Source organism: Akebia trifoliata, chromosome 3 (genome assembly GCF_017979445.1).
Source record: "Akebia trifoliata isolate Shusen 1 chromosome 3, ASM1797944v1, whole genome shotgun sequence".
Classification (NCBI taxonomy): Eukaryota; Viridiplantae; Streptophyta; class Magnoliopsida; order Ranunculales; family Lardizabalaceae; genus Akebia; species Akebia trifoliata.
In genome coordinates this window covers 23,426,587-23,453,344 of record NC_141377.1, presented here as the reverse complement: position 1 = coordinate 23,453,344, position 26,758 = coordinate 23,426,587, and the positions used below count along the sequence as shown (strand labels likewise).

The following is a 26,758-nucleotide window of genomic DNA, read 5'->3' as shown; positions in this document are numbered from 1 at the left end:
AAGTCGAGCTCGAGGTCAAAGTCGTATTCATCTCTTTCATACTCTGTTTTGTCACAAGATTCATCCAACTGAGGAAATTCTTTGAAAACCTTTAGTATTTTGAAGATTTTTGATTTTTTAAAATTTTTTAAAATATTTGATTTTTTTGAATTTTGTAGAGTTTTTGATTTTTTTGAATTTTGAAAACTTTTTGATTTTTTTAGATTTTGTAGACTATTTGTATTCATGAAATAAGATAAAGAAAAATCATGCAAATTCATTAGCAACGAAGGTGAGCCCCCAAAATAGTCTTGCTCCGAGGACGAGGGCTCATTACGGTCCTCAGGCAAATGAGATTTTACTAATGGCATTTTTTTTTGAGGTCGTGGGGTTCTAGAGCCCATGGCGGCCTCGTAAGTGATTGGGTATTCCTCCCAATTCTTGAAGGCGTGCCCTTCTTCTGCAGGGTAGATATGTCGGGAGAGTGGCTCCCTTGATGGTTCAGATATGACCATCACTTCCGGATGATTGTCGTCAAGTTCGGGTACTTGTAGGGTGTGTGGAATTACGACAGATCCCCAATCGATTTGAAAAGGGAACAGTGATTTCTCTTCTTCGCACATGGCGACTTCCGTCTTGGCGGGATCTCTTTCTTCTTCCTTTTGACTCCATTCGGAATCCCCTCTGAACAAGATGTCCATGCCATCTGTAAAGAAATGTGGGGACTCAACGAATGAGTCTTCTTGCGACTAAATGGACTAAATACTTACAACACTTGGTTCTCCTGTGTGGTTTGTTGACAATGATTCTAACAAATCATCTGGCCTTTTTTGTGATTGTGGGAAGTTGGCGCTGATGTGCGGTACTCTGCCCAAGTTTCATACGTTAAGCTCACGGTTCTGTCTTCGTGCAAGTCGAAACTCCTTCTTTTTATCATTCATATCAGAGATGTCCTTCCTCGTAGGCTTGAATCCAAGACCAAAGTATGGAGTATGTTTTTGCATGCTGATCAAAGTGGTCCTGCCTTTTCCTTTAGGCCCTAACCCTTGTTTCGGATGATATCCCGCTTTCTTTATCAATCGTCTAATCATTAGATTTGTTTTTGACAGCTCTGTCCTTGTCTTCTCTTTCCCCCTTTTGATATGATTGACAAATATGAACTGAAAGGAGTGGTACCCCTCGTTTTCCCCGGTCATTTCTATGTCAATATATGGTACATCCGGTGATAGATCGACTGGTATGAGATTTTCTGTGAGAACCGATATCACCTTTTGTCCCATGATGAATTTGACTCGCTGGTGAAAGGAAGAAGGGACTGCCCCTGCGATATGGATCCAAGGTCTTCCTAGAAGGAGATTGAATGCTAAGGGTATGTCCAGAATTTCAAATGTCACTTTAAATGTACATGATCCAATGGTAACTAGGAGATCCAATTCCCCTAACGACTCAGTTTTCCTACTGTCAAAAGTTCTTACGGTCCTTCTAATTGGCCTGAGGTGAGACAAATCTACATTTAACTTGTGTAAAGTTTGTAGAGGACAGATATTAAGAGTCGAACCGTTATCGATCAATACCCCTGCTACCATCATGCCTTTGCACATTACCATGATGTGCAATAGTTCAATGTGACCACGCCCTCCACTGATGAACTCGTCTTCTATGAAGGTAATAAGATTGGGGGTTATAATTTGTCCAACTGTCTTTTCCAATTCTTCCGGTGAGGTGGTCTCAGGAACATGTGCACCACTAAGAACCTTAAGTAGTGCTTCCCGATGTTGCTCTGAATTTAGTAGCAGGTCAAAGATACTGATTTAAGCTGGCATTCTGTTCAACTGCTCTACTACGTTGTACTTACTCTTTCGAATGAGTTTGAGGAGGTCAGCTGCCTCCTTGTCAGTTACTCTACTCTTTTTCTTCTCTGGATCCTTTTGTGGTACTTGTTCATCTTCTACAAGTTTTTCTTTTCCCTTTTCTTTCCTTCTTTCTTCCTTTTCGTTCTGCTTTTTCTGTTCATTTTCTGGTATTTTGTAACATCTTCCTGATCTAGTCATATGACCAATGTCTGTTACCATGGCCTCTTTCGACTTCTCAACCCCTGCGGATGTCACAATCATCGTCTCATAACTCCATGGAACGGTTTGATTTGAGCAGTACGGAAATGGTTTGGGGGACATGATAGTCATGGGTTGAGGGTCCGATTTTAGATGAAGGACGAGAGGTAGTAGATTGGGTTTGACAGTTGGTGTAGTGATATTTGGGGTTTGTGGATTGGTATAAGATAGGATGAGGGGTGGTCGGGAGGAGAAGCTTGAAGCTTGAGGGGTCGGTGCAATACAAGATATGATAAGAGGTGGTCGGGAATAAGGGCCTGAAGTTGGTATGGTGCAAGGTATAATGAGAGGTGGCCGAGAGGAAGAGCTTGAAGTTGGTAATGTGTAAGGTGTGATGAGAGGTGGTCGTGAAGGATTTGAGATTTGGGAGTTGGAGTGATTGATGAAATTGGCCAAATTGATTGGAAGTTGGGATGATGATTGGTTGCTTGTATCTGGTGGTAATGTATTGATGCTTGATGATGTTGGTTCTTTCCTCAGATTGACTCTAACCTTAGAGCTAATTGGTGCTTTCAGAACTGAAGGGTTGAAGCACGGTTTATCCCTCTCTATGGTATTGACTGTCGGCCCACTACCTCCCCCATTATGCGTCGATAACGGGTTCTGATTGATATTCTGTTGAGGTGCTTGGGTTGCCGGACCATCCAAGATGATCATTTTCCTGTTGATTACATTCTAAACTTGGTGCTTGAGTTGCCAATATTGGTAGGTGGCATGCCCTGGTGCCCCCATGTGAAACTCGCAGAATTGATTAGGGTTATACCATGGTCCCTTAATCGCCTCAGGGTTTGGCTGCCTTTTGGTGAGATATTCTCCCATGAGTAGTGCTTGGAGTAGTTCTGATAAAGTCATAGGAAGACAAGTGAAGACTCGTGGGATCCTGTTGGGTCTACGCTACTCGGTTTGATTAGTTTGGACTAACTGTGGGTTTTGACCAAATACTGGATTTTACCCAAATTGGAAGGCTTGCGGAATAGGTGTTACTTGAGGTAGATTAACTCTGAATGGTACGTGAGGTCGAACAGAAGCTGGTGGCCTTTGGTTCGTTGTCGGTGTAGGGATGAAAAGAGGTCGAACAGGTTGTATATTGTTAACTTGGGCTTCATCCTTCTTATTGTTCACAACCACTGGTTTCCATTGGGTGAACCCCCCTGTTGGTGCCTCTAGATTGGACAAGTAGTAAATCAGACCTGACCGAATACCATCTTCCACCCGATCAGCCACTTGGACCAATGACGAGAAACTTGCAGTTGTATGACTTACTAAATGTGTGTAGAATGAGTGGCCCAACGTTGAGATGAATATGGTATTCATTTCTTGTTCCGTCATTGGCGGCTTCACTTTGGAGGCCAATTCCTGCCACCTTTGGGCATATTCTTTCACACTTTCCTTTGGCTTCCGAGTCATCTTTGCCATGTCATTCCTGTCCAATCCCATATCTGTATTGAATTTGTACTCTTCTGAGAAAATCATAGCCAGATCCTGCCAGCTCTTGATTTGAGAGTGATCCAATTGTGAAAACCATGAAAGAGCCGCCCCTTTTAGACTCCTTTGGAAGAGTTGAACCAACAACCTGTCGTCATCCCCAAATTGGCACATGGATCCACAATAAAGCTTCAAGTGTGACAGAAGGCATCCGATGCCGTTATACTTCTCGAAATTATGACACTTGAACTTTGGTGGTAATGGTGCATTGGGGTATAGGCAGAGGTCTCTGAACCTCATTCCACTTATGGAGTCCTTGCCTTTCATCTTTCTAATCTCCTCCTCGACTGTCTTGAGCTTGTTGGCAAGTTTCTCTTCTATGGTCCTTACTTCAGTCGCCCTGAATTCACATTCTTCCTCTTGAATGACCTCAGGTCGTTGTTGATTACAATGGATGTGAATTGGGAGCCCCTGATTGGCGGGAGCCATGGGTGGTAAGGTATTCTACGCTGGTGGTAGTTGTGGTTGTTCTAGCATGGCCTGATTCGAACCGGATACCTGATGTTGTACAGATTGAATGATGCTTGGATTTGCCATTAGCAGATCTAGAATCTTGTCGTGTTTTTCCAATGCCTTCACCATTATATCTAGTTTTGAAGTAAGATCTGTTATTACTTTTGTCACTGTCTGTTGAGGTTGCTCTGAAGTGCTCATGATTGGTTGCGAGCGTAGAAAATATGAAAGATTATCAGGTGGTAAGTACTTCTTTCTAGGTCGTTTGGCCACCTGTGGATAAGAGGTTAGGTGTTAATATATCATTTACATAATGAAGATGCATGATGATTTATTAAGTCAGATTGGATTAATTGGTAAAGTTGTATTAAGAAAATTCTAAATTTTGTTGAGGTTGGATTTTTTGTCAGCACGGAGCTGGGGTTCGTCGGCATGAAGCTGAAGGTTTGTCAGCACGGAGCTAGAGGTTCATCGGCACGGAGCTAGAGGTTTGTCAGCACGGAGCTGGAGGTTTATCGATACGGAGCCGAAGGTTCATCAGCACGGAGTCGGAGGTTTGTCAACACAGAGTTAGAGGTTTATTGGCACGGAGCCAAAGGTTCATCGGCACGGAGCCGGAGGTTTGTCAGCACGGAGCCGGAGGTTTATCGGTACGGAGTCAAAGGTTCATCAGCACGGAACTGAAGGTTTGTCAGCACGGAGTTGGAGGTTTATCGGCACGGAGCTGAAGGTTCATCAGCACGGAGCCGAAGGTTTATCGGCACGGAGCCGAAGATTCATCAGCACGAAGCCGGAGGTTTGTCAGCATGGAGCTGGAGGTTTATCGGCACGAAGTCGAACATTCATTAGCACGGAGTCGAAGGTTTGTCAACACGGAGCTGGAGGTTTATCGGCACGGAGCCAGAAAACACATTTTGTAAAAATGGATTACTGTAGAAAGATTAAGTCAAAAAATCATTTTGTTAGTCCCTCAATTCAATTATCTGAAATCAAGATCGGCCAATCAAATCCCCAAGGAAAAGGTGACGCACAATGGCACTCTTAAGTCACCTCATTCCCTTGAATAGACATAGTCTATCCCCCTCGTATCAACATGGTAAGATCGTTCTTAGGCACCGACTTTGATCAAAAATTACAATTAGTGCTGTAAAATTTCTTTGTTGTTTTTTTTTTTTCAAATCTAGTTTGTTGGAAAATGATCGGATTGATTTGAATTGATCGACCAATTGTTGATCTTGATGGTTCACACATAAATTATGGATATGGTTGAGATTGAAGGATAGATCTGGTTTGGGTTGGGTTCGGGTTGTAGATCCAACTCGAAATAGATATGGGTCGTGAACCCATCTGAAAGTGGGTATGGGTCATGGACCCCATTTGAAATAGATATGGGTTATGGATCCATTTCCATTTGAAGTGGATATGGGTCATGGACCCATTTGAAGAGGATATGATTCGTAGACCCATTTGGAAGTGGATATAGGTCGTGGACCCATTTGAAGCGGATTTGGGTCGTGGACCCATTTGGAAGTGGGTATGGGTTGTGGACCCAGTTGGAAGTGGATATTGGTCGTGGACCCATTTGGATATGGATATGGGTCGTGGACCCATTTGGAATGGATATGGGTCGTGGACCCATTTGGAATGGATATGGGTTGTGGACCTATTTGGAACGGATATGGGTTGCGGACCCATTTGGAAGTGGATATGGGTCGTGGACCAAATTGGATATGGATATGGGTCGTGGACCCAATTGGAAGTGGATATTGATCGTGGACCCATTTGGATATTGACATGGGTCGTGGACCCATTTGGAAAGGATATGGGTTGTGGACCCATTTGGAAGTGGATATGGGTCGTGGACCCAATTGGATATGAATATGGGTCGTGGACCAAATTGGAAGTGGGTATGGGTCGTGGACCCAATTGAAAGTGGATATGGGTCGTGGACCCAATTGGAAGTGGATATGGGTCGCGGACCATTTTTTATATGGGTATGGGTCGTGGACCCATTTTGGTATGGATACGGGTCGCAGACCCGATTCGGAGTAGTTATGGGTTGTGGACCCGATTTAAATTAATCCTCCATGATGGATGATAGTAAGATTGATAGTACGTCACATTGGGTCGGGATCAATTTCGATAGGTAGAATGTAGGCAAGCTCTGTTTGGATCAAACACCAAGTAGCGAGTGGTGGGCCCTAAGTTTAACGGTAGAAATGATGTATTTAACTATTTTTGAACCTTAAAACTTAAAAGAAAAATAAAGTCCAAGAGAAAAGTTGTTAGGACTGATGTAGAGGATAAAATGAGCAAAATATATATATATTTTTAGGGTCTGTTTTTAATGAACGGACCGAAGAGCTTTTGTATTGGTCCGCTCTTTAAAAACGAACCAGAACCTTAATTTTCGCAAAATATATATATATATATAATATATATATATATATATATATATATATATATATATATATATATATATATATATATATATTATATATATATATTTTTTTTTTTTTTTTTTTTTTTTTTTTTTTTTGAGATTTTGAGGCACATAACCTCTGTTTTTTGGCTTAGGATACAATTTTTTTTTTTTTTATGATGCAAAGCATTAAAAAAAATATAGATTTCCCCCTTTACCTAGGGGGACATATAAGGAAACAAAGAAGAAAAAAAGAAAACAAGAAAAGCTTAAAATCTATACAACTTTGCCTTCAAGGGCTAAAAAAATAGAAGATTACATGATACCCAAGGGTTGATACATCTCGACATTTGTGTCCTATGCCTCTAATCATATTTTGATGCATGTGGCTATAGGTGATTTGAGGTTACTCAATCTTCAAACCTCTATGCACATTGAAATGTACACTTCTTAGGTTGGTGATTGATGTGGAAGTTCTCCTCCCCGCCTCCCCAAATGAACGATCTAGAGGGCTTGAGAGTACCGGCATCCGGGGTTAGATTTTAAAATAGGAGAAGGTGGTTTGTGCAATGAACTATGAATCGAATGTGCACAAGTGCATTACAAATGTGTATCAAGCCTTACAACTTTGAATCACAACAAAATAAGAAAATAAATATTACATGCATTCTCACAAAGAAAAGAAAATCATAAACACAACAAAGTGAATCAACCAAAAAAAAAATGTTAGTACCAAAAATTAAATTTAGAAAGAAAGTTGAATATTTTTTTTTGAAAGAAAAAAAGAAAGGACAAGAAAATGGCCAAGTCAAATTGGTTTGGACCCACTAAATCCCCAGTGGAGTCGCCAAGTTGTAGACATGAAATGTTTGCCATGAACTTCAATGCTACATTGTTTGGAGTCGCCACCATTCTTTTTTGGAAATAGGTGTGAATGGGCACCCGAATCAATTTTTTGAAAATCATTTTTTCCATGGCATTGTAGTGACTCTCATTTGTTGGAAAGGGCAAGGTCTACCTAAGATCTAGGTAAGGAGGTCCGGTTAGAGGATGGGGAAGGTGTTAGGCATCCTATCCTCTCCACTAAAGTTGGTTACCTTGCTTGGCCATTTTATTTTGTAAAAACTTAAGATAATAAATAATAAAATGCATGAGAATGCATGCTAAAAGTGGTGTGTGCATTGGAGTGAAATGTCCAATTTTCAAAGGATTTTTGATTTCAAAGTGACATTAGGGGCATTCTATGGAAGAGAATGACCCATGTAGTCACATTAAATTTATAAAATGAATGTTGGTTTGAGCTCTTAGAGAGACTCCATGATGGAGTTCCTTTGAAGCCACAACCTTGATGCATGTATGCATGGCTAGAAATTTAATGTTTCACCCCATCAAAAGGGTGACACATTTATTCATCATTGCCATGCATGAGTGGGTGTGTGCATTGTGTACAATATGATACATGAAACTAAGGTTAAAAGGACTTCAACCCCCATCCTTTCGATCGAACCTTAGTCCAATCTACCGGGGATGGGAGAGGGTATTCATTACATCCTAAGGGATTTCTAAAAAAAAAAATATGAAAGGATTAGAAGAAGAAAATGCAAACTTTGAAATAAATAGACTATATGTTAAACCTCACCTTGTCCCTTGATCTGCTTGAAACTTTAAAAGTAAACTTGAGAGTTGAGTGAGATGGTTGAGGGTTGAGTGGAAGTTTAGAAGATGAGAGAATGATTAGGAATTTTTGTAGAGTTTTAGGTTGAGAGATGGGGGTTTGAGAGCATGAATTGCTCTTAGAAAATGAGGGTATTTATAGAGTTTTTGGAGAATTTTTGGAGATAAAGTGGTGCAACCCTAAAAATAAAGAAAATGGACATGAGATTTAGGTTGTTTCTTTTTGGATTTTTCATTTTTATGAGGGTAAAGATGACATTTGTGAAGAAACCCTAAAATCATTTTTTGATTCGTGGTTTTTTGATAAATAGAGGTGAGAGATTAAAAGTACTTTTGAGAGGATGAATAGGGGAGTAACATGTGTAAAGGTGAAGTGGTAGGTGAAAAGTAGACCTTGGTTCATTTGTAAATAACACATAAAACAAGGGTGGAAGTATATTTTTGAAATTGATCAATGGGAGAACAAAAGTACTTTTAGGAATATGAGTAGGAGAATGACATGTGTAAAGGTGAAGTGGTAGGTGAAAAGTAGACCTTGGTTCATTTATAAATAACACATAAAGCAAGAGTGGAGGTATAATTTTGAAATGGACCAATGGGAGAACTCCATGTATGTACTTGAAGATTCCCACCTTTCAAGGACATGATTGGAATTTCTCTCAACTTTATGAATTATTACCAAAGACCAAATAATCTTTTTGGTTTAACTAAACTTTTTGAAAAGGGCATTCTTGAATTTTCACAAAGGGGAAGTTGACTCTCCAATTAGATGAGGCATTGGGTGTTGGGGGCTTATGAGGTATCAACATATCATCTTTTGATGGGGTGTGAGAGAATGGGCTTAGAATGGACTTGGTATTGGGTTTAAAGAATGGACTTCATCTTGGGCTTAGGTTGGGCTAGAAAATGGATTTAGGTTATGGGTTTAGAATGGCATTGGGTTTTGGGCTTAGGTTGGGCTAGGTAATGGATTTGGGTTATTGATTTTAGAATGTCATTGGGTTTAGGACTTAGAGAATGGGTTTAAATTTAGGTTAAAAGATGGACTTTGTTTTGGGCTTAAATTTGATTAGGGAGTGGACTATGGTGAGGGTATGGGTGATGGATCGGTTAATGGAGAATGAATACGAATTTGGAGTGGGTTGGCGACAAGGTTGAACATACAAACTATATGATATGATGCATGTATGCATGTATGCATGGGAATGATGCCACGTGGCAATGTGGGCCCGTGATAGGTTTGAGTCCTAAATCGGAATCAATTAAAGGAAATTTGAGTTTTCCTATGGGTTCGTGCAAATTGGGGTGTCTACAGTCTAAACATATCGAAGAAAATTTGTCAAAAAATCTCTGAGTGCTTCAGTAGGTGCTCACCGAATCAAATTTTTAATGCTCGAACCTACTGTATAAAATCTGTTAAAAAATTCTGACTTTTTCGATTTGAAATCTTCATTTTGAAGGTTCTAATTGTTGTTTTTCCATCTTCCTTGATAATTAAATGCAAAGATGTAAAAGAAAAATCAATAAATAAAATAACTTGAAAAAAATATATTAAAACATAATCTCCATTGATTCAACTTCTCAAAAAGGAGATGAATACAAGAAGAAAAATAAGAAGAAGATTGAGACAGAGGTGGATGTGAACGAGCTGTATCTAACTAGGTATGCCCAAATCGATTTCCCTCGATTCGGTGGAATTTTTTTCTTTAAATCTTACAGACAAATGGAGGAAGGTAGAGCTGGCATCATTGCACCTTGAGCGAGATGCCCTTCAATGGTTCCAATGGTTTGAGAAAACTACAAACAACATCACCTGGATTGTTTTCATTGATGCCCTTTTTGTTCGGTTCAGACGAGTGCTTTTGAAGATTGCATAAGTGCACTTACCAAATTATGCCAAATCACTATTGTACATGATTACCAGTCTCAGTCTAAAAAACTAGCAACATGAATGTCAGGCCTTTCGAAGTCATTCTTTGTTAGTTGCTTTGTTAATGGGTTGAAAAAATAGGTTTGTCATGACGTACAAATGTTTTCCCCACAACACTTGTTCAGGCCATCGGCTTAGCTTGATTGCAAGAATACAAATTGACATCTTTCAGTCGGTGTACCCGATGTAATACGCCATAGCTGAGTGGAGTAGCACCTACACCTCCAAACCCCCTTTACCTCCTGTCAAATGGCTAATATCACTGGAAATGAATGAAAGACATGATAAGGGCGTTTGTTATAATTGTGACAAGCAATTCACACCCGGGCACCGTTGCAAGAAGCAACATCTTTTCCTTCTTGATGTTGTGTATAAGAAGTGTGAATTTGATAAAGATGGTGGTATGAATGAAACTGAAATGAAAAAACTTTAAATCTTAGTGCATCCACTAACAGGAGCCAGTTAACCTCGAACAATGTGAATATGTGGGTTTATCAAACGCCAACCCATAGTCATTCTCATTGATTCAAAAAGTACTCATAATTTTCTTGGTCTATGGGTTGCTATATGTATAGGGTGTGCGAACAAAGAAAGTGAGCTATTTGAAGTTATGGTAGCTGAAGGAGGGAAAAGTATGCTGATTTTTCTTGGACCATGCAATGGTCTACATTCTATGCCGATGTCCATCTTCTCGCTCTTGGTGGGTGTGACCTCATCTTGGGTGCCCAGTGGTTGAGAACTCTAGGCCTGATTCTATGGATTTTGAGGAGCTTAGAATGCAATTCCAACTTCAAGGTAAACGTTACACATTACGAAAGGCAAAGGAGAACACCGTTAAGCTTGTTAGTAGCCACAATATGGAACGCTTGCTTCATAAAACATCTAGTGCTGTTATTGCTCAATTACACTCAATTTTTCTAGCATCTAAGGAGCATTCAGATATACCTGATTTGCAAGCAGTTCTTGCAAGTTTTCCTAATGTCCTTGGAGAACCAACTAGGTTGCCTCCTAGAACACATAACCACCGCATACCATTATTAAAAGGCAAGTCAACAATAAATGTACAGCCATACCGTTACCTACATGAGACGCTTGTAGCTGAAATCAATAGTCCTAGCACTAGCCCTTATTCTTCACCCATTCTTCTTGTCCACAAAAAAGATGGCACATGGCAGATGTTTGGACTATCGCTCTTGAAATCATGTCACAATTAAAGACAAGTTTCCAATACCTTTCATAGATTAGTTGCTACATGAGCTTCTTGGTGCTCGGTTTTTCACCAAGCTTGACTTACGATCTGGATACCATCAAATTCAGGTACACCAACCTAACATTCTGAAGACTGCTTTTTGCACACACAAAGGTCACTATGAATTTTTGGTAATGCCTTTTGACTTATCTAATGCTCTATCCACATTTCAAAGTTTAATGAACGAGGTATTTTGCCCTTTTTATGCAACTTTATCCTTGTTTTCTTTGTTGATATTCTTGTGTATGTTTAGCATAGTTGGATCCTGTAGAGCATGTATAGCTCATGTTAAATACGTTGCGTAGCCACCAATTATTTTTCAAAATTTTCAAAATGTCTATTTGGCAAGATAGAACTCAATTATCTTGGCCATGTCATTTCAGACAAAGGAGTTACGGTTGATCCTGAAAATTTCCTATATGGTCCAATGGCCGAAACCCAAAATTTCGAAAGCCTTGTGGGGATTTTTTGGCTTGATGCAATATTATCGGAGGTTTGCCCAAAATTATGGCAAGATTAATATTCCACTTACCTTTATGCTAAAAAAAAAGGATACATTCTCATGGACGCCCAAAGCACAAATAACATTTGGCAATCTCAAAATTTCCATGACTACCACACCTGTACTAGCCCTTCTTGATTTCTTAAAAATCTTTGTTGTTGAATGTGATGCTTCAGGTAATGGTATTAGTGATGTGTTGATGCAATAAGGTTGCCCCCATTGCCTTCACTAGTCCCAAGTTGTCCATGGGCAGATGGGGGTACTTATGAGAAGGAAATGTTAGCTATTGTTCATGCCATCACTAAATGGCTTCTATACCTTCTTAGCCGACATTTCAAGGTTAGAACAGACCATCGTAGCTTGAAGTACATTCTTGAACAATGAGTTTCTACGGTCATGCAATAGAAATGGTTATCAAAGCTTCTTGGATATGATTACGAAATTATTTTTCGTAAAAGGGGTAGATAACATTGCCATCGACGCATAATCTATACAATATGAAGAAAATGACATTGGAATGGCAAGCTCCTTTCCTTATACTAATTGGGTGAATAACAGAAAAATAGGGTTGGAACTTGACCCTAACTTGTGATCCATTGTTGATAAACTTAAAGAACATCCATCGTCACTTCCACATTTCACTTGGGAACCCAACACCCTTCGTTACAAAGGACGGTTGGTACATTGTTCTTCTCTTGCCAAGAAAGAGCTACTACTAATGGAATTTCACTCATCCCCTCATTTTAGAGTACAAAAGACATGCGAGGATTGCTCATTATTTTATTGGAAGGGAAAGATAGGTGATGTTCATAAATTTGGGTCAGAATGTGATACATGTCAACATAGTAAAGGAGAAACTATTGCCTATCCGGGTCTACTTCAATTGTTACTGATCAATGTATTAAAATACTAATTTATTCATATTTCCCTAGAAATTTATCTCAATTTAAGTATTCATTTTACCATTATTAGCAAATAATCATGTTATGCCTCAAAATAAATCATCGTGTGTTTTTATCATGTTAATTAGGCACAATTGCCTGAAATTATGTATTTGTCAGAAAATTGATTACGCGTGTATTCATTATGCAAGTCAGAGATCAGAAAGTCAAGAATGAACACCAAAACATCAGATCGACTTTGCATTACAAATAAGAGGAAGATTTAAGGACACCATCCAAAGACCAATCATTTCAGTGTTAACTTCTCCGTGGCACAACACGACCAACTTGTTCTATCAACCAACTGATCACACCTTATTCCATAAGTCCGATTATGTCACAAGAGTAGAGAGAGGAACATGGTCATTTTGTGTCTTGTGTGATAGTTATGATCATATGGCTGAGTATTGCCCAAGTCTATCCATCCTAAGAGATAGGCAGTCCCAAGATTTTCATGAATACAATTCTTATTAGACACTAACACTTAACTCGTTTAATCAACCATATCATTTAGAGAATTGGTTCCCTCCAAATTTCTTATATAGGCAGAACGAGTTCACTCACGATAATTACCCAAGCATCGACAATTCACTCTACTATAATACCAAATCATGATTCCTCAAAAATCTTAGTCGCCCCTACAATCATTCATTGAGCATCGAGTAGTACAAACTGAAGCAATGTACAACTGCATTGCTCCTATTTTTCAGCCATCTGTTAATGTAGAATTCATGATGATAGAGTTGCTAAAGCAGCAACAACAACAACTTCTCCAACATCAATAAGAGACTGTTGAAGCCATCGTCAATATGGAGACTCAATTAAGTCACCTAAAAGAAAAAAAGGTTTAGAATATGATAGAGAAGTATACATCAGTCGGATTTACCTTCACAAGTTTTATCAATGATTTTTGGCCCTTTATTTATCTCAATCCACTAAATAAAGTTAATGTTTGTGGATCAGAAAATCAAATGGTTATAATAGAAAATAAATTGAAAGTATGTGATTAATAAATTAAGCAACGATTATGGGACACATATTAATTGTTCTCTGTGAAGCATGGCTAATTTTGAACTTATCAAAGAATGAACCATCAAAACTTTGAGAAACAATCAACATTAAATCCGAAAATATCTACTTAAAAATTATCACAATAAAACGATTAAAAAATTATCATGAGAATAGTAAAAACATTAACAAAATCTTGCTTCAACTTCCTCAATCGATGTAACGGAAAAGTTAGTCGATAATCATTATAAGAAAAATAAAATAAAATAAAATAAACTAAACATGATGTAAAAGAGAAAAGAAAAATGAGACAAACGTGAATTTTTTATTGTTTCTTGAACTTCAAAATCGACAAAGATTATTTGATTGCAACTCCTTCTTTTAAGAAAACTAAGAATAAAAATAGAAAAGAAAAGCTACTATTATTATAATTCTCTAGATATTTTTAACTCTTGGTCTAGTTTTTTTTTATAGAGACCAGATTAGGATTTCTAAAGGAATTAGGGTTCTAGAAACTTTCTGTGATTACAAAAATGCATCAACCCTAATTTATTACGAATGCTTTTCAACCGTTAGTCTTCAACACTAAATACAAGGCTTGACTTTCTATTTTGACCGTGCCACCATAGTCAACCTGGGCCCACAAGACTTGGGCCTTGCTCAGTTGACTACTACTGGATCTTAAATCGTAATGCATGCTTCAAGTTTTCTGAATTATTCTTGAAATTTTACGATATTTTTCTGTTACATGAAATTAAAAACAATTAATTTCAAAATACATTATTTAATTAAAATCCATGGTAAATATAGGCTAGCTATGCATTATGTCTCATAAGGAGATTTAGTATGCAATTTATCCATAAAGTTCATGTAATAAGGGCTTTAAAAATCATTTTCTAGACTTCAATCACACCCCTAAACTTAGATTTTGCTAGTCCCGAGCAAAAATAAGAATAAAAACTAAGTTTAGGGGTGTGATCAGGATTTAGAAAGTGGATATACCTACAAAATTCCAATACTTTACAAAAATATCCATAAGTTACCAACCACTTTCATAGGTCACATAATTACATTTAGCGGATGCAGCAAGCCCTTAAACTCTTAGGTTATCCTTACTGAACGCGTTTGACTCGTGAGGGTTTGTAGTGAATATACTCACAAAATTCTAACACTTTATATAAATATCTAAATAAAACTAAATGGATGTAATGTAAACATAACGACATTTTACAAATTAGTCACAGGTCTTTTACATTTAAATAAACTACTAATTTTCATTCCCCACTTTAAAATTTTCAAGAGTAACTTGAGTGCTCATGCAATTTTTTCTAATTTTTTTTTAAAAGCAATATCTTTTTAGGAACAAGATTTCACCTCTTAACTACCAAGAATGGTCAGTTCTACCTAAGTTCTAATTTGAAACTAAGCATCCTATCTGGAATTATGAGAGGTGTGGATGTTCACTTTTGAGGTTGAATATGATAAACTTCTTGCACTTGGATTGCATTCCTAGTCAGTTCTTGTACGATTCAAATGTAGAACCATTATTTTGGACTATCTTCTTTCATTTTGTTGTCCTTGCCCCTTTGGTTGTGGGGGTTGGAGTTGTAAAATACGTTACAAGAAATCATCGAGATGAAAAAAGATCTGAGTCTTCTTTTGTCTTGGAATATTTTGCTCCTTGATGTTATCTTTTACTTCTGAATTGATGATCCTCTACTGCCTTGATTTATTGGAAAAATGGTGAATCTTTCAGATATTTAATCATCAAGCGAGAAAATTGTTCTGTTAACTTTCCTTTTCCTAACGTCATTAGTACATTGAGTCTTTCTTCTACTTTTTCAATATCAAGTCAAGTTCATCATAGTTGATTAATTCACAGTTGTTTTTTCCTTACTTTCGACAATTTTGCTATTAGTCAATCTGTAGTTTTTTATTTTGCTTCTCGAGCTCGCGCAGTATTTTTGGTCGACTTGTTTGGTATTTTTACCTCCTGTCGTAAATTCTCTTGGAAAGGGTTATTCCCCACTCATATTGTTCTACTTCAGGATTGTGCACATCATTCATGCCTTGAGACAATTCTACCCTTAGACCATTGAGTCAAGTTTGCAATCTAGCATGCTCTTAGTGTAAGGTTGTCTTTATTTCTTATTATCTTGCATATGGTTTTGCACCCTTTGGAGTTGATCCTGTAGTGTTTGAAGGATCTCTACCTAAATGGAGGTAATGGCCATAAAAGAAGATGATGAAGAAGAAGATAAAAAGTTTATTGAGTAGCAATCTACTTGTGTGAGATCACTTACGAATAATGTTCTACTAATTGACTTTGGTTAAATAGATAGTTTCCTCGTCAAGGACTGAAAGTCTTCTTAGTTGAGAATGCTACTTTGCAAAGCAAGCCTCTAATTTGATCGTATATTATGTGTGCAACATGTGTTGTGAATTTCTTTAAAGGAGAAATTAAATGGTATGATCGATGAAGGCTTTTGATTTAAGAAAGAAGTAATGAAAGGTTTTGTTTTAGAGAAAAAATATAAAAATGCTAGTAATGTAGGGTGGTGAAAGCTTTTGGTTATAGGATCCTTGGGTATGTTTTTTGTTTCCGACAGACGTTGCTCAAAAAGTGGGGGATTTTTTGAATCTCCCACTCCTTAAGATATGTGCTACAATAAATTCTTAACTCTGATCTTCTTCTTCAGTGAAACTTTTGAATTTTGGTTATCTTCTCCGTTGAAGCTTAAAAGTTTCCGATTGTATTCTTCTTCCACCTTAACCTGAAAAGACACTGGTGTGGTGTCGGCCAAGAAACCTTCGACGATCGTGGGGTTTGAGTGGGAGTACTCTCCCTATTTATAGATTGGACTCATTAAAGGAGGTAGTAAACTCAGTTGTAATCACTTTCCCATGTTGTCTAGCATTTATTGAAATCAATGCCCATGATGCTTTGATGGTAATGAAGACCTACTCCTTATGATTATTGTAACTTACATGAGGGTAGCCTTAAATGTGTAATTGTATTAACTCGGTGGCTACTCAGTTCTCGAGTTGACTCAGTCAAGTTATGTAGTTGTAGTTCTTTCGGACACCATATGTAATTGCTGCTACTAGGATAGCTTGGCATAAGGTTACCACTTTTGGCACTTTGTGGATTTCTCCTTGGCCTAGGTTGTTGAACCATTTAGTATAGAGTAACACATTGATAAAATGAATCGGCTTAATAACCAAACCTTCTAGTGTTTGAAGAACTAGTCAAATAGATGGGTTGGCCTTGGTGGCCAAGCCACCTATTGTGAGGGAAATCGTTGGCCAAACTACTTAGCATGAGGGAACTTGTTGAGATGATGGGTCAGCCTTGTTAGCCATACCACCTTGGGACATATGGCCGAACCACTTAATCTAAAGGGGGACGTTGTCCAAACCACTTAGTGTAAAGGGGCACATTGGCCAAACTGATTAAGGCCTAGAAAATTGTTTTTAGGGCTCTATTTACAGAGGCTTTAAGGTTTAATAATACATAAAACCATTGAATAGACATACTTTATTAATAGTCCATGTTTATTATTATTTTCGAATAAATTATGATTTTGGCCTAATTTTGATTATTTATTTATGATTGGTCAAAATCACAAGATTCAAAGGGATTAAGCAAAATAATTAGAGAAGTACATTACGATTCAAGACCCAAGACAAGACCACGGACCAAAAACCAAAGTCATTGGGCCCACAAGAGCCTTGGCGCGGTGAACACCTTGGGCGGCAGGATGGTGTCAACAATATTTTTCTTGAGATTCGTGCAATGTTAAGGCGGCATGATTTGTGACGTAACAAATTAGGATTTAGAATCTTTGTAAAATGCGAAAGTGCTCCAAATCCTAAAAATCCTAATATGGTCTCTATAAATAAGAGACCACACAAGAGCTTTAAATCTCTAGTCTTCTCTTATTCTTTTAGTTTTCAGTTTTTAGTTTACTTTTTGTTCAAACTTTGTAAACAGAAGGAGTTCTTTGCCAGTTTCAAGTTAAGATTAATAAAATTAGCATTTCTTTCTTCCCAATCTTTTCTCTGTTTATTTTTATATTTACTTTTATTATTCTTGCAATGATCTGTGGCTAGACTTCCATTAGAGAGGTCGATGAAGCCTAAGCAAGATCATCATAATTAATTTTATTTGTTTCTAATCATGCTTCAATTCTCTATTGTTATACAAATTTGTTAATGATCATTCGATATAATATTTCTTCATCTGACTTTGATAGTTTAATCTTAGATAAGTTCAAATTAAATTATGCCTTGTTAGAGATTTTATATTTGATCTTTTGATTTCGTCTTATTAAATATCATCACAGAATATAGATTCAATATTTGGATTAATAGATATCATCTTCTGATCCAATAATATTAACTTTCTTAATTGGATTGAGATAGTTTATAAACAAATAAATTAATGAGATGAATTATTTTGGTGGACTTGACTGATCTAATTCTTTACATTGTAATTCTTGTTCATCTCAAATTAGTTTAATTTCAATTTTCTTTAATATTTTGAACTGTAATCATTTTAAGTCTGAAATTGTTGATCAATATCATCTCTGTTGATCAATCCTTACTTGCCAAGGCTTATTATTTTATTCTCTATTTTTATTGATAATCTACACCGAACACAAACCACTTAGTATGAAGGGAATGTTAGCCGAAGCACCTAGCATAGAGCACATTAAGATGCAGGGTTTGTTTAGTTGATTGAACCACCTAGCATAGAGTACATTAAGATGAGGGGTCAGTCTAGTTGGCCGAACCACCTAGTGTGGAGCACATTAAGATGAAGGCTCAGCCTAGTTGACTGAACTACCTATCATTGAGGCACAAATTAATTGAAGCGGCCTAGGGGCCTATCCATTAAATATTTGATCCGACTCGTATTGGTTCTGGTTAAACTAGGCAATACCTTGATTTGGTAACTTTACTAATCCCAAGGAGTGTAATTTTTCTTTTTTTTTATCCCACATCTATGATTCAATTGGACTTGCAAGGGTGGGTTGTTTAATGAAGCTTAAAATAGTTGGGGATGCTCGTCTATTATTTCAGTGCAGCAGCCCATTCATGTTCGTTGGACTCCGCCCGTGAGGAGTCCGTCAAATCTAAACACAGACGGATCTCTCTCAGAAGCAAGAGCTGCATAGCCATACTGGAAACCAAAGGGTGGTCGTTATGCGATCAGTTGTTTGGAGAAAAAATTATTGGCTTCTTGGAAGCATACTTTTGTTATTAGCGACAGTGAAGAGCTAAATAATCAGTTTAGCAGCATCAATTTCGAATTTTATTGGAGACATTCCAATCAAATTGGCTAGCTATGAAGGGGTGTAAAATTGTCAATTAATCTAGTTTCCGTTGATTTGTTAAATATTCATGCGTTGTCTCTTATTCTTCTAGAGGACCCATTCTGTAACTTCTTGTGGCTTTAGCCTTCTTTAATAAATTGGTGGGGCCACTTACAGCCCCTATGCTTCGTTTTTTTATTATATACCAAAATCACTGTTTTTTGTTTCTTTTTTCACCAAACACTTTAGAGAGATAATAATAATAAATAAATAAAAAGTAAAATTGTACAAATCTGTAAAATGCGATTGTATTCATTGCTGGCAATGGAGAGACAGACCAATGACACCTTCATCGCGAATCTTTGTGAATTTGGACAAAGTAACTATCATTCCAATGTGTAACAAGAACATTGGTGCTTGTATGAACATTTTTTTTCTTTTTGTATTCTTCATCGTTTTTTGTGGATAAACTACCAAAAGCCTTGCTGCAATGATGTCCTTGAGTTTAGTTTATCTTCATTGCATTTTTTTTTTTAACAACTCAATTGAAGAGGAACTTGGTTCAGAAGCAATGTAATATTTCTAAATTATTTGAGATTTTTATTTTTATTTTGGTACAGTGAAAGAGAAATTGTGATGGATTCCATCTAAACCCAAGGTGAAACTTAGAATTGAAATTGACAAATACCCAAAGTTGTGATCGATTCTAGTTCCACTTATTTTAGAATCAAAACTGGACCAAAAACAATAAGAAACGTAACTGGGACAATATGATTGTTCTCCCGAACCAACCTGTTAACCCCCTCCTGGCTAATGAGTCTCTTTGGCCACCTTTGTTTTGAATTTTTTTTGCATGATCACCAAGCCTTGTTTAGATCAACCGCAAAACCACCTGAAAATTTACTTTAAAATATGTTTCTCTTCTAACCTAAACCCCTAACAAATCAAGAAGCTATTTCATAGGTAAACCCCTTATTTATAGCACAACTATCCGTACAGCAGGAACCCGAATCTGTGGTTTTGTTGACCCAAGACCTTGGAACAAGATGCCATCAATGGGAGGGGCCAACCGTTTGGATTCTTGCTGTAATTTCGTCCAACTACATATAATGAAAATCAAAGCTTAAAGACCTAGAAATGCTAGGTACTAGCTCTTCTTCCATTATTTGCAAATATTACATATACATGAGCCACAACATTATGCTGAGATTCAAATAATGCCTGGCCCAGAAAAAAAAAATTGAGGGGCTAGTAGAGCAGAAAGAATTGGAGAAAGAAAATTAGAACAATTATATCACTTTTACTCCGCTAGGGCGTTTACCTTCCATGGCATCCTTCTTGTTACGGCAGTCAATACAAAGAAAGGGACCTTGCCAAGGCTTTGAACTTGTGGAGAATATGGAACCAGCATGAACAGAGATTCCCTCAGTTGGAGAAAGGTCTACTTGGCAAACAGCACACGTGAAAAGACCAGATGTCGATTGTGGTGCGGATGTGTCATTTCCAAGTCTGCACCGCATCATTTAAACAAGGATTTAGTATTATTATATCTTTAATGTTGATGATGATCTAATGAAATATTTGAGCCAAGGTGACGCTCTCAAGGAGAGGTTACCAAACCTGGGCATGCCATCTGAAATTTGGAGAGGAATTAGAGGAAAATAGATACGCTGTTTTGGAATATTAGGGGCTTGAGAATTATGGATAAGAGAGCCATTGTTAAATGTACAATCATGAACGGAAAGAAAATGAGGTGGGTCTTTAGGAAACAATATTGGAAAAAGTTTACCCAATCATTACCAAAGATGTTTGGGTGCAAGTAGTTTAACAGTTTCAATTGAGTAAAAGCACAATTTGGAGATTGTTCTCCTATTTCAACAATGAAATTCCCTACTCCATCTGACTAATTCCGAGTTCAAGTCCTGAGCATCCAGTTATCATAATAGGGAAAAACAGAAAAGTATTTCTTCATTCCAATTCGCTGCAGAAAAATCGCATTCATTCTTGTGAAAGGAAGGCCAGAACCTTTAGCACTTTAGCGACACTACCTCTCATTGCCCCCCCATACCACAATGAATCATCACTCCTGAATAGGCATTCGACCAACTAAAGATTTTTGGACTGGTTAAGATCTAGTTGAATAAACAGACAAAAAAACAATCGGTGTTCCTGAGTCTCAGCTATTAGAGTATATTATAATAAGGTGTATAGTGATACTCCTAATCATCCTCTCATGAAGATTAAGATAAATATTAGATTGGATTAGTACTATATTAGATAAATTAGAAATTTTACTTCTAATTAGGACTCTTTCCATTATTTTCAATATAAACTCTATTAGGGTCCTTGTAATTTGGGTATCTAATAACGAAAGAACAATTTCTTTATCATGGGTATAAGAGCTATGGCAAACTTCAATCCTACAACTAGGCCAACAATGCTCCTAACTCTTATACCCGTATTGGGAGTGGTCGAGTCAAGTCTGGTTTTTCTGGTAATTAGACTGGGTTAAAGGCTCGAGAACTCAAGTCCACGTATGAATAGGCTCAAGTAGTTCCCAAAGTTAGATACGTTGGGAATCTAACTTGGTAAAAAGGTTGGATTTTTCAGCAAGTTAGGCTCAAATTTGACTCATTCAGGGAGTCCTAGGGAGCGACTATGACTTAGACAGGCAGTCAGACTTGGATTTGACTCCTTCAGAGAGCCTTGAGGAGTGGGTTTGATTTGTTGGGGAGTCAGCTCGGGAAGTAACTGGGTAGAATTTGATTCTCTCAGTGAGACAAGTCAGGATAAAATTTGTCTCATTCAATGAATCATGGGGAATGAGTCTGACTTGTCAGAGAGTCAAGTTCAGACTTGGCACTCGAGGGCTTGAAGAAGTAAGTTTGACTTGTCAGAGAGATGGACTCAGGAGATATTGTTACACCTAACCATGGAGATTATTCTGTTGTAGGTTTAATCCAACTCAACCAGAATCAGATTCAATTTTTCCTCGGAAAAATTGTTAGGTGATCAACGTGTAAAACTTGGCCAAAGCATTTGATATTCTCAAAAGTGGATATCAATCAGATCAATCTCCAACTTCAAGAGGGAGCTAATGTAGGGGGATAAATTAGAGCCCCATCTAGACTGATCATGTAGCACCAAAATTGTGAATCTCGAGACAGGTATGGTCTAATGCAGATCTAAGTGATCAAGCTGGCATGTATCCCCAAGTTCTGCACTAGACCGATCTATCATGCCGTGTGGCACATTTGGGTCCCATCTAGTTAAGAAAAGAATCTCAATATGAATATCCCTCATTGAGAAGAATTACCATATTTGGATAATATGATTAATTGTAAGATTGATTGGAGGCATAAGAAAAAAAAAAAAATTTTGATAAGTGTAAATGATATAAATGATGAAAAGGAGATGAGGAGGCTGAGGAAGCCCCTAAACAATCAAACACAAAAAGCGACAAAAGAAAGAAACAAAAAAGAGCGAAAACAAACAATCGGCAAGAGACTACAAGTCACAAAATTGCCCCCACAATAGCATTTACTACAAATTATTCTCATTCGATTTATTTAGAGACTACATACTGTTGAGAGCTATTTGCTCTGGTGCAGATGTCCTATCCTATTCTATTGGAAAAAGCCTCTAATAGATAATATATAAGAAGTGAGCAAAAACTACAAAAATCTACATAATGAAAATCCCAAAATTTCATTGCAAATCAATATGCATATTGATGGGAGCTATAAACAATACTGACCTTTCTGCAAGCATTGCTGATCCTTCTTCAAAAAGTTCTTCCACCATACCTACGGCCGATAGCTTCTTTGCTAGTTTATTTGCAGAATCACGGGACCTCTTCCGGAAGATAAGAGATCTAAGTTTGTTTTTCTTTTTTGGAGGTGGTGAAGGTGGTACTGAATTATCAGGAGGAATTATGTCAACAACAATGCAGGTTGTGTCATCCTTCAGCCCTCTAGTCCTCAAAGCTTCCTAATAATTGACCCATCAAAATGAGTTTCTATTTATTGAGTTCATGGCATATCCATGTCATTCAAAAGAGAATATATTTCAGAAGTATACTTTAGATGGCTAATGCCAATAAATCAATGAGTACAAGAAAAGAGCATAGTGACAAGTTTGAATCACCTTAACTACTTGCCTAGCCGCAAGTTCTGCGGGCAACCCGCGGCAAGATTTTGCAACCATGTCAGAGGATAGTGCATCCCAAATGCCATCAGAAGCAATTATAAGCCTTCCCCCAGCATTAGACAGCTGGTTCACCAACTATGAGTGTTAGGATTTAGGACTGATAGTGGACATTGCGGCAATTCAGCTCAAAAAATAAAATAATATAAAAGGTAGAAATAGAATAACTACTGATTGCCCAAGAATGTTGTGTACCCCTCAAAAAAAGAGAGCTGATACTAGCACCCCAACTTTTAATTATTAGACCCCAATTTCTTAAATTATTTATCACACCCCAATTAAAGATCAAGACACACTTTCAAACATTACAAAGGTTTGGCTCAAATTATTATCTCAACATTATAACACTCGTTCAAACAATTTCTGTAGTTGTTTACAGTGATAAACTGATGATTAGGCTCATATAAAGTCCTAAATCAAAAAAATGGAAATCTAGAAAGAAAAAAATAAATAAATGAGAGAACTAATATTGGCACCCCCAACATTTACTTATTCTCAACTATTCACTCATTTTCTGTATTTTTAATTGGGGTGTAATGAGTAAAAGTTGGGGTGCCAATAGCAGCTCTACAAAAAAAGAAGATACATCAATTAAAGAGTTCAGGAAAGTCAAGAAAACATGTAAGATGAAAATATAAGCAGTATAAAATAAATGAGATTAGTACCTTCACTTGTTTAACATGTGGTATCGGAACTATAAATTCCCCAACATCCATGTCTCCAATAGACCTTGAAAGGCATAAACCGCCTGGCCAACAGCGAAGGGGACCAACCTGAATGTAGAATTTAAGGAGTTGCTGAGTATGGTTTGTCCAGCATCTTAGAGAGTAATCATGAAAGATGTTCATCAAAACCCTACAGAAGTTTGAGATTTTAACAAATTGTCAAAGTGCAAAATTATTAATTGTCTCACCTCAGCACCACCAACAATGCTGAGCCTTCCAACTTCACCTCCACTTGCAGTAACTCGTTCTCTCCTGCAGTTACAGAACAAGCATTTTAAGTGCAACTCCACAAGGCAAATAAGTAACATACAAGTGCTCATAACAGATATATACTCCTCCACATTTTCTTCTAGCCTATGATCAACAGTCAAGATGGAAACAGCACCACCCTGAGCATCCAAGATGCAACGTGAGTCTCCTACTGATGCAACTGTGACAGTCCAAGCATCGACTATTACAAATGTAACTGTGGTTCCAGAAGTTTCTCCTGAAAATAAATAGATCGTAAAAGATGTGCATTAGTTTATCTCTATGCATAACTTTCATAAAACCTAAGGAAGCAAGTAAAAATAAAAATAAGGAAAAATATAGTCCATGCCTCTACTCTGGAATTCCTTGTCAGTCTTCACAAACCCCGCAACTAATGCCCGAGGCAAAGCCTGAAGCCATTCCTCCCTCCCAAGCCCACGGGGAATTGCACTTAATACATGATTTAACAAGTTTTCTTTAGTAAAAATTGCTGCCGCATTCCCATTGTGACCATCAAAGATCTGAAAATTAGTTCATCATATAATTAATTACAGACCATCAAATAGATACAGAAAGGAAGCAAGAAGAAAGGACCACCAAAACAAAGTGCTTAAGATGCAATTTATGAAAACAAATGAAATATTCTAAAATGTCCCTAAAAGAGGTAAAATATTGCATATTTATCAAACTAGATCATTTATTAAGCAACAAACAATAATCTTGGTTATCATGGTCATAGTTTACCTTGAGTAAAATAAAATACAAAAGGGTATTAGAAATAAAGATGATCTACTGCAACAAGATTAAAGAATCTGAAAAGATCATGAATTCTTTGTATTACAACAGTTAAATTTATTTATTTGATCCTAATTTTCAAGCTTCAAATGATTAATAGATCACGAGTTCAATTAAAACAAACAATTGAATCGAATTCACAAATGCAGGCAGGCATGAAAGAAAAGTAAATAAAGAGAGAAAGACAGGTTACATACAGCGAATACAGAAAAGTTAGATAAAGAATTCCCTGGAACACTCTGACAATCTGTCTTCACAAGGAAATAGTCCTCACCCTTCCTAGATTGTGCAGCGGACCCATATCTCACACTCGGCTTCTCCATCTTCTCACTCCTCATCTCTCTACTGATCAATGCAGCTAGAGAAACCAGATTTTGATGATGATGATGATGATGACGCCTCCCTCCTTCGGACGCCATATCAACCAAAACCCAAGTCTTCAATTCACATACACGGCCTCCAAAACACAGAAATTCTTGATTTTAAACAATCATTCCAGCCCAAATTCACAATTATTCCACTCCCTACCGCAATAAGAAACACAAATTCCCTAATTCGAACACATAGAACCAAAATTTTGCAAATCAACTCCTATGTCTCCAACCAGATCTACATCAATTTTAACATAACAAACTAGAATTGGCATATATCAATTAAAATAGAAATTTTGAAATTACCTCCCCTCGATCTTCGGCAAGCCGCAACACTTTTATCTGTTTTGGCAAGAAAACTTCAGAGATTTGGTCACAAAGAAAGAAAAAGAACAAGTAGAATAAATCAACGCGGAGTGATGACAAGATATGAACTGTAAATTTAATAATTTAAACGCAAATCCCAAATTAAAAATGGAACAAATCCTAGATTTCTTCAGACCAAGCCAGGTCATCTACCACACCCATTAAACATCCCTCACCAAACTAAAAAAAAGTCCCCAAAGTTGAGAATAAAAAAAAGGGAATCTTGATTAGTTCAAAAAACGACCCTTTTTCCAAAATAGGAAAAAGGTAGGCTTTGTTGCGGAGCAATTTGTCAACAAATCCTCAAACAAGAAACCCTAATTTTTTAAAAAGATCGATAATTATTAAAAGTTAGTTCATCAAAAACACAGTAATTACAATGACATAATGGCATTAAATAGTCCTGGATTAAAGTTAGGGTTTATATATCTGGTTATGTTTTACGTACCTTGTAGTTTCAGATCTCTTGTTTCTTTGAAATTTCGAGATTACTTCAAGCTTCAACGGGAGAAATTGCTGTTTATTCAAACGAACTTTCGAAGCTCAAACTGGAAAAATACAGAACTCGGCCGAGTACGAGCAACGAGATAGAGAGAGAAATGACCAGGAACGAGTTTGCCTCATGGTTTTAAAACCAGGAATCTCGTCTCGTCTCTTCCTCAACGGATACCGAGTTGACTGGTCCGCGACTCCGCGTTATATTATATTGGATGATTCGGTTATGGTCCTCCACGTTTTCATTAAATTTTTTTATATACCCCGTGTTATAAAATTGATGGCATGCCCCTTGAACTAGGTCTTCCTTGAGAGACTAGTGTAATTGACATAAATGCCTTCATCTTCAAGCTCTAACATACCCCCACATAAATGCCCTTTTCTTCAATCTCTAACATACCTCCAATGTCTATTAACCTCTTGGTAAATTATTTTTAGATTAATATTGGAGTGACACAAGGGGATCACATCTGACATGG

General features: G+C 37.3%; 2 protein-coding genes across 5 annotated transcripts; both read right to left on the bottom strand.

Annotated features, from left to right (window-relative positions):
* Positions 1 to 857: 857 nt before the first annotated feature.
* On the bottom strand, positions 858 to 4,004 carry LOC147406163 (uncharacterized). Its single transcript, XM_086432505.1, has 5 exons — positions 3,476 to 4,004; positions 3,075 to 3,313; positions 2,854 to 2,929; positions 1,835 to 2,074; positions 858 to 1,759 (listed from the first exon to the last, which is right to left on the bottom strand). Exons 1-5 carry the CDS (start codon positions 4,002 to 4,004, stop codon positions 858 to 860), a joined length of 1,986 nt encoding a protein of 661 aa, XP_086288631.1.
* A 16,206-nt stretch (positions 4,005 to 20,210) lies between these two features.
* Positions 20,211 to 26,379, bottom strand: LOC147406162 (putative protein phosphatase 2C 3). Of its 4 annotated transcripts, none has more exons than XM_086434081.1 (10): positions 26,233 to 26,379; positions 25,725 to 25,760; positions 25,322 to 25,597; positions 24,602 to 24,773; positions 24,337 to 24,490; positions 24,192 to 24,255; positions 23,944 to 24,051; positions 23,219 to 23,344; positions 22,830 to 23,062; positions 20,211 to 20,581 (listed from the first exon to the last, which is right to left on the bottom strand). In XM_086434081.1, exons 3-10 carry the CDS (start codon positions 25,346 to 25,348, stop codon positions 20,362 to 20,364), a joined length of 1,104 nt encoding a protein of 367 aa, XP_086290207.1. In that variant the 5' UTR covers positions 25,349 to 25,597; positions 25,725 to 25,760; positions 26,233 to 26,379; the 3' UTR covers positions 20,211 to 20,361. The 4 variants fall into 4 exon arrangements, with proteins under 4 accessions (XP_086290207.1, XP_086290204.1, XP_086290206.1 ...); XM_086434078.1 differs by having other exon boundaries at positions 25,245 to 25,597; positions 26,233 to 26,378; XM_086434080.1 differs by having other exon boundaries at positions 25,245 to 25,597; positions 25,725 to 25,777; positions 26,233 to 26,340.
* Positions 26,380 to 26,758: the final 379 nt, after the last annotated feature.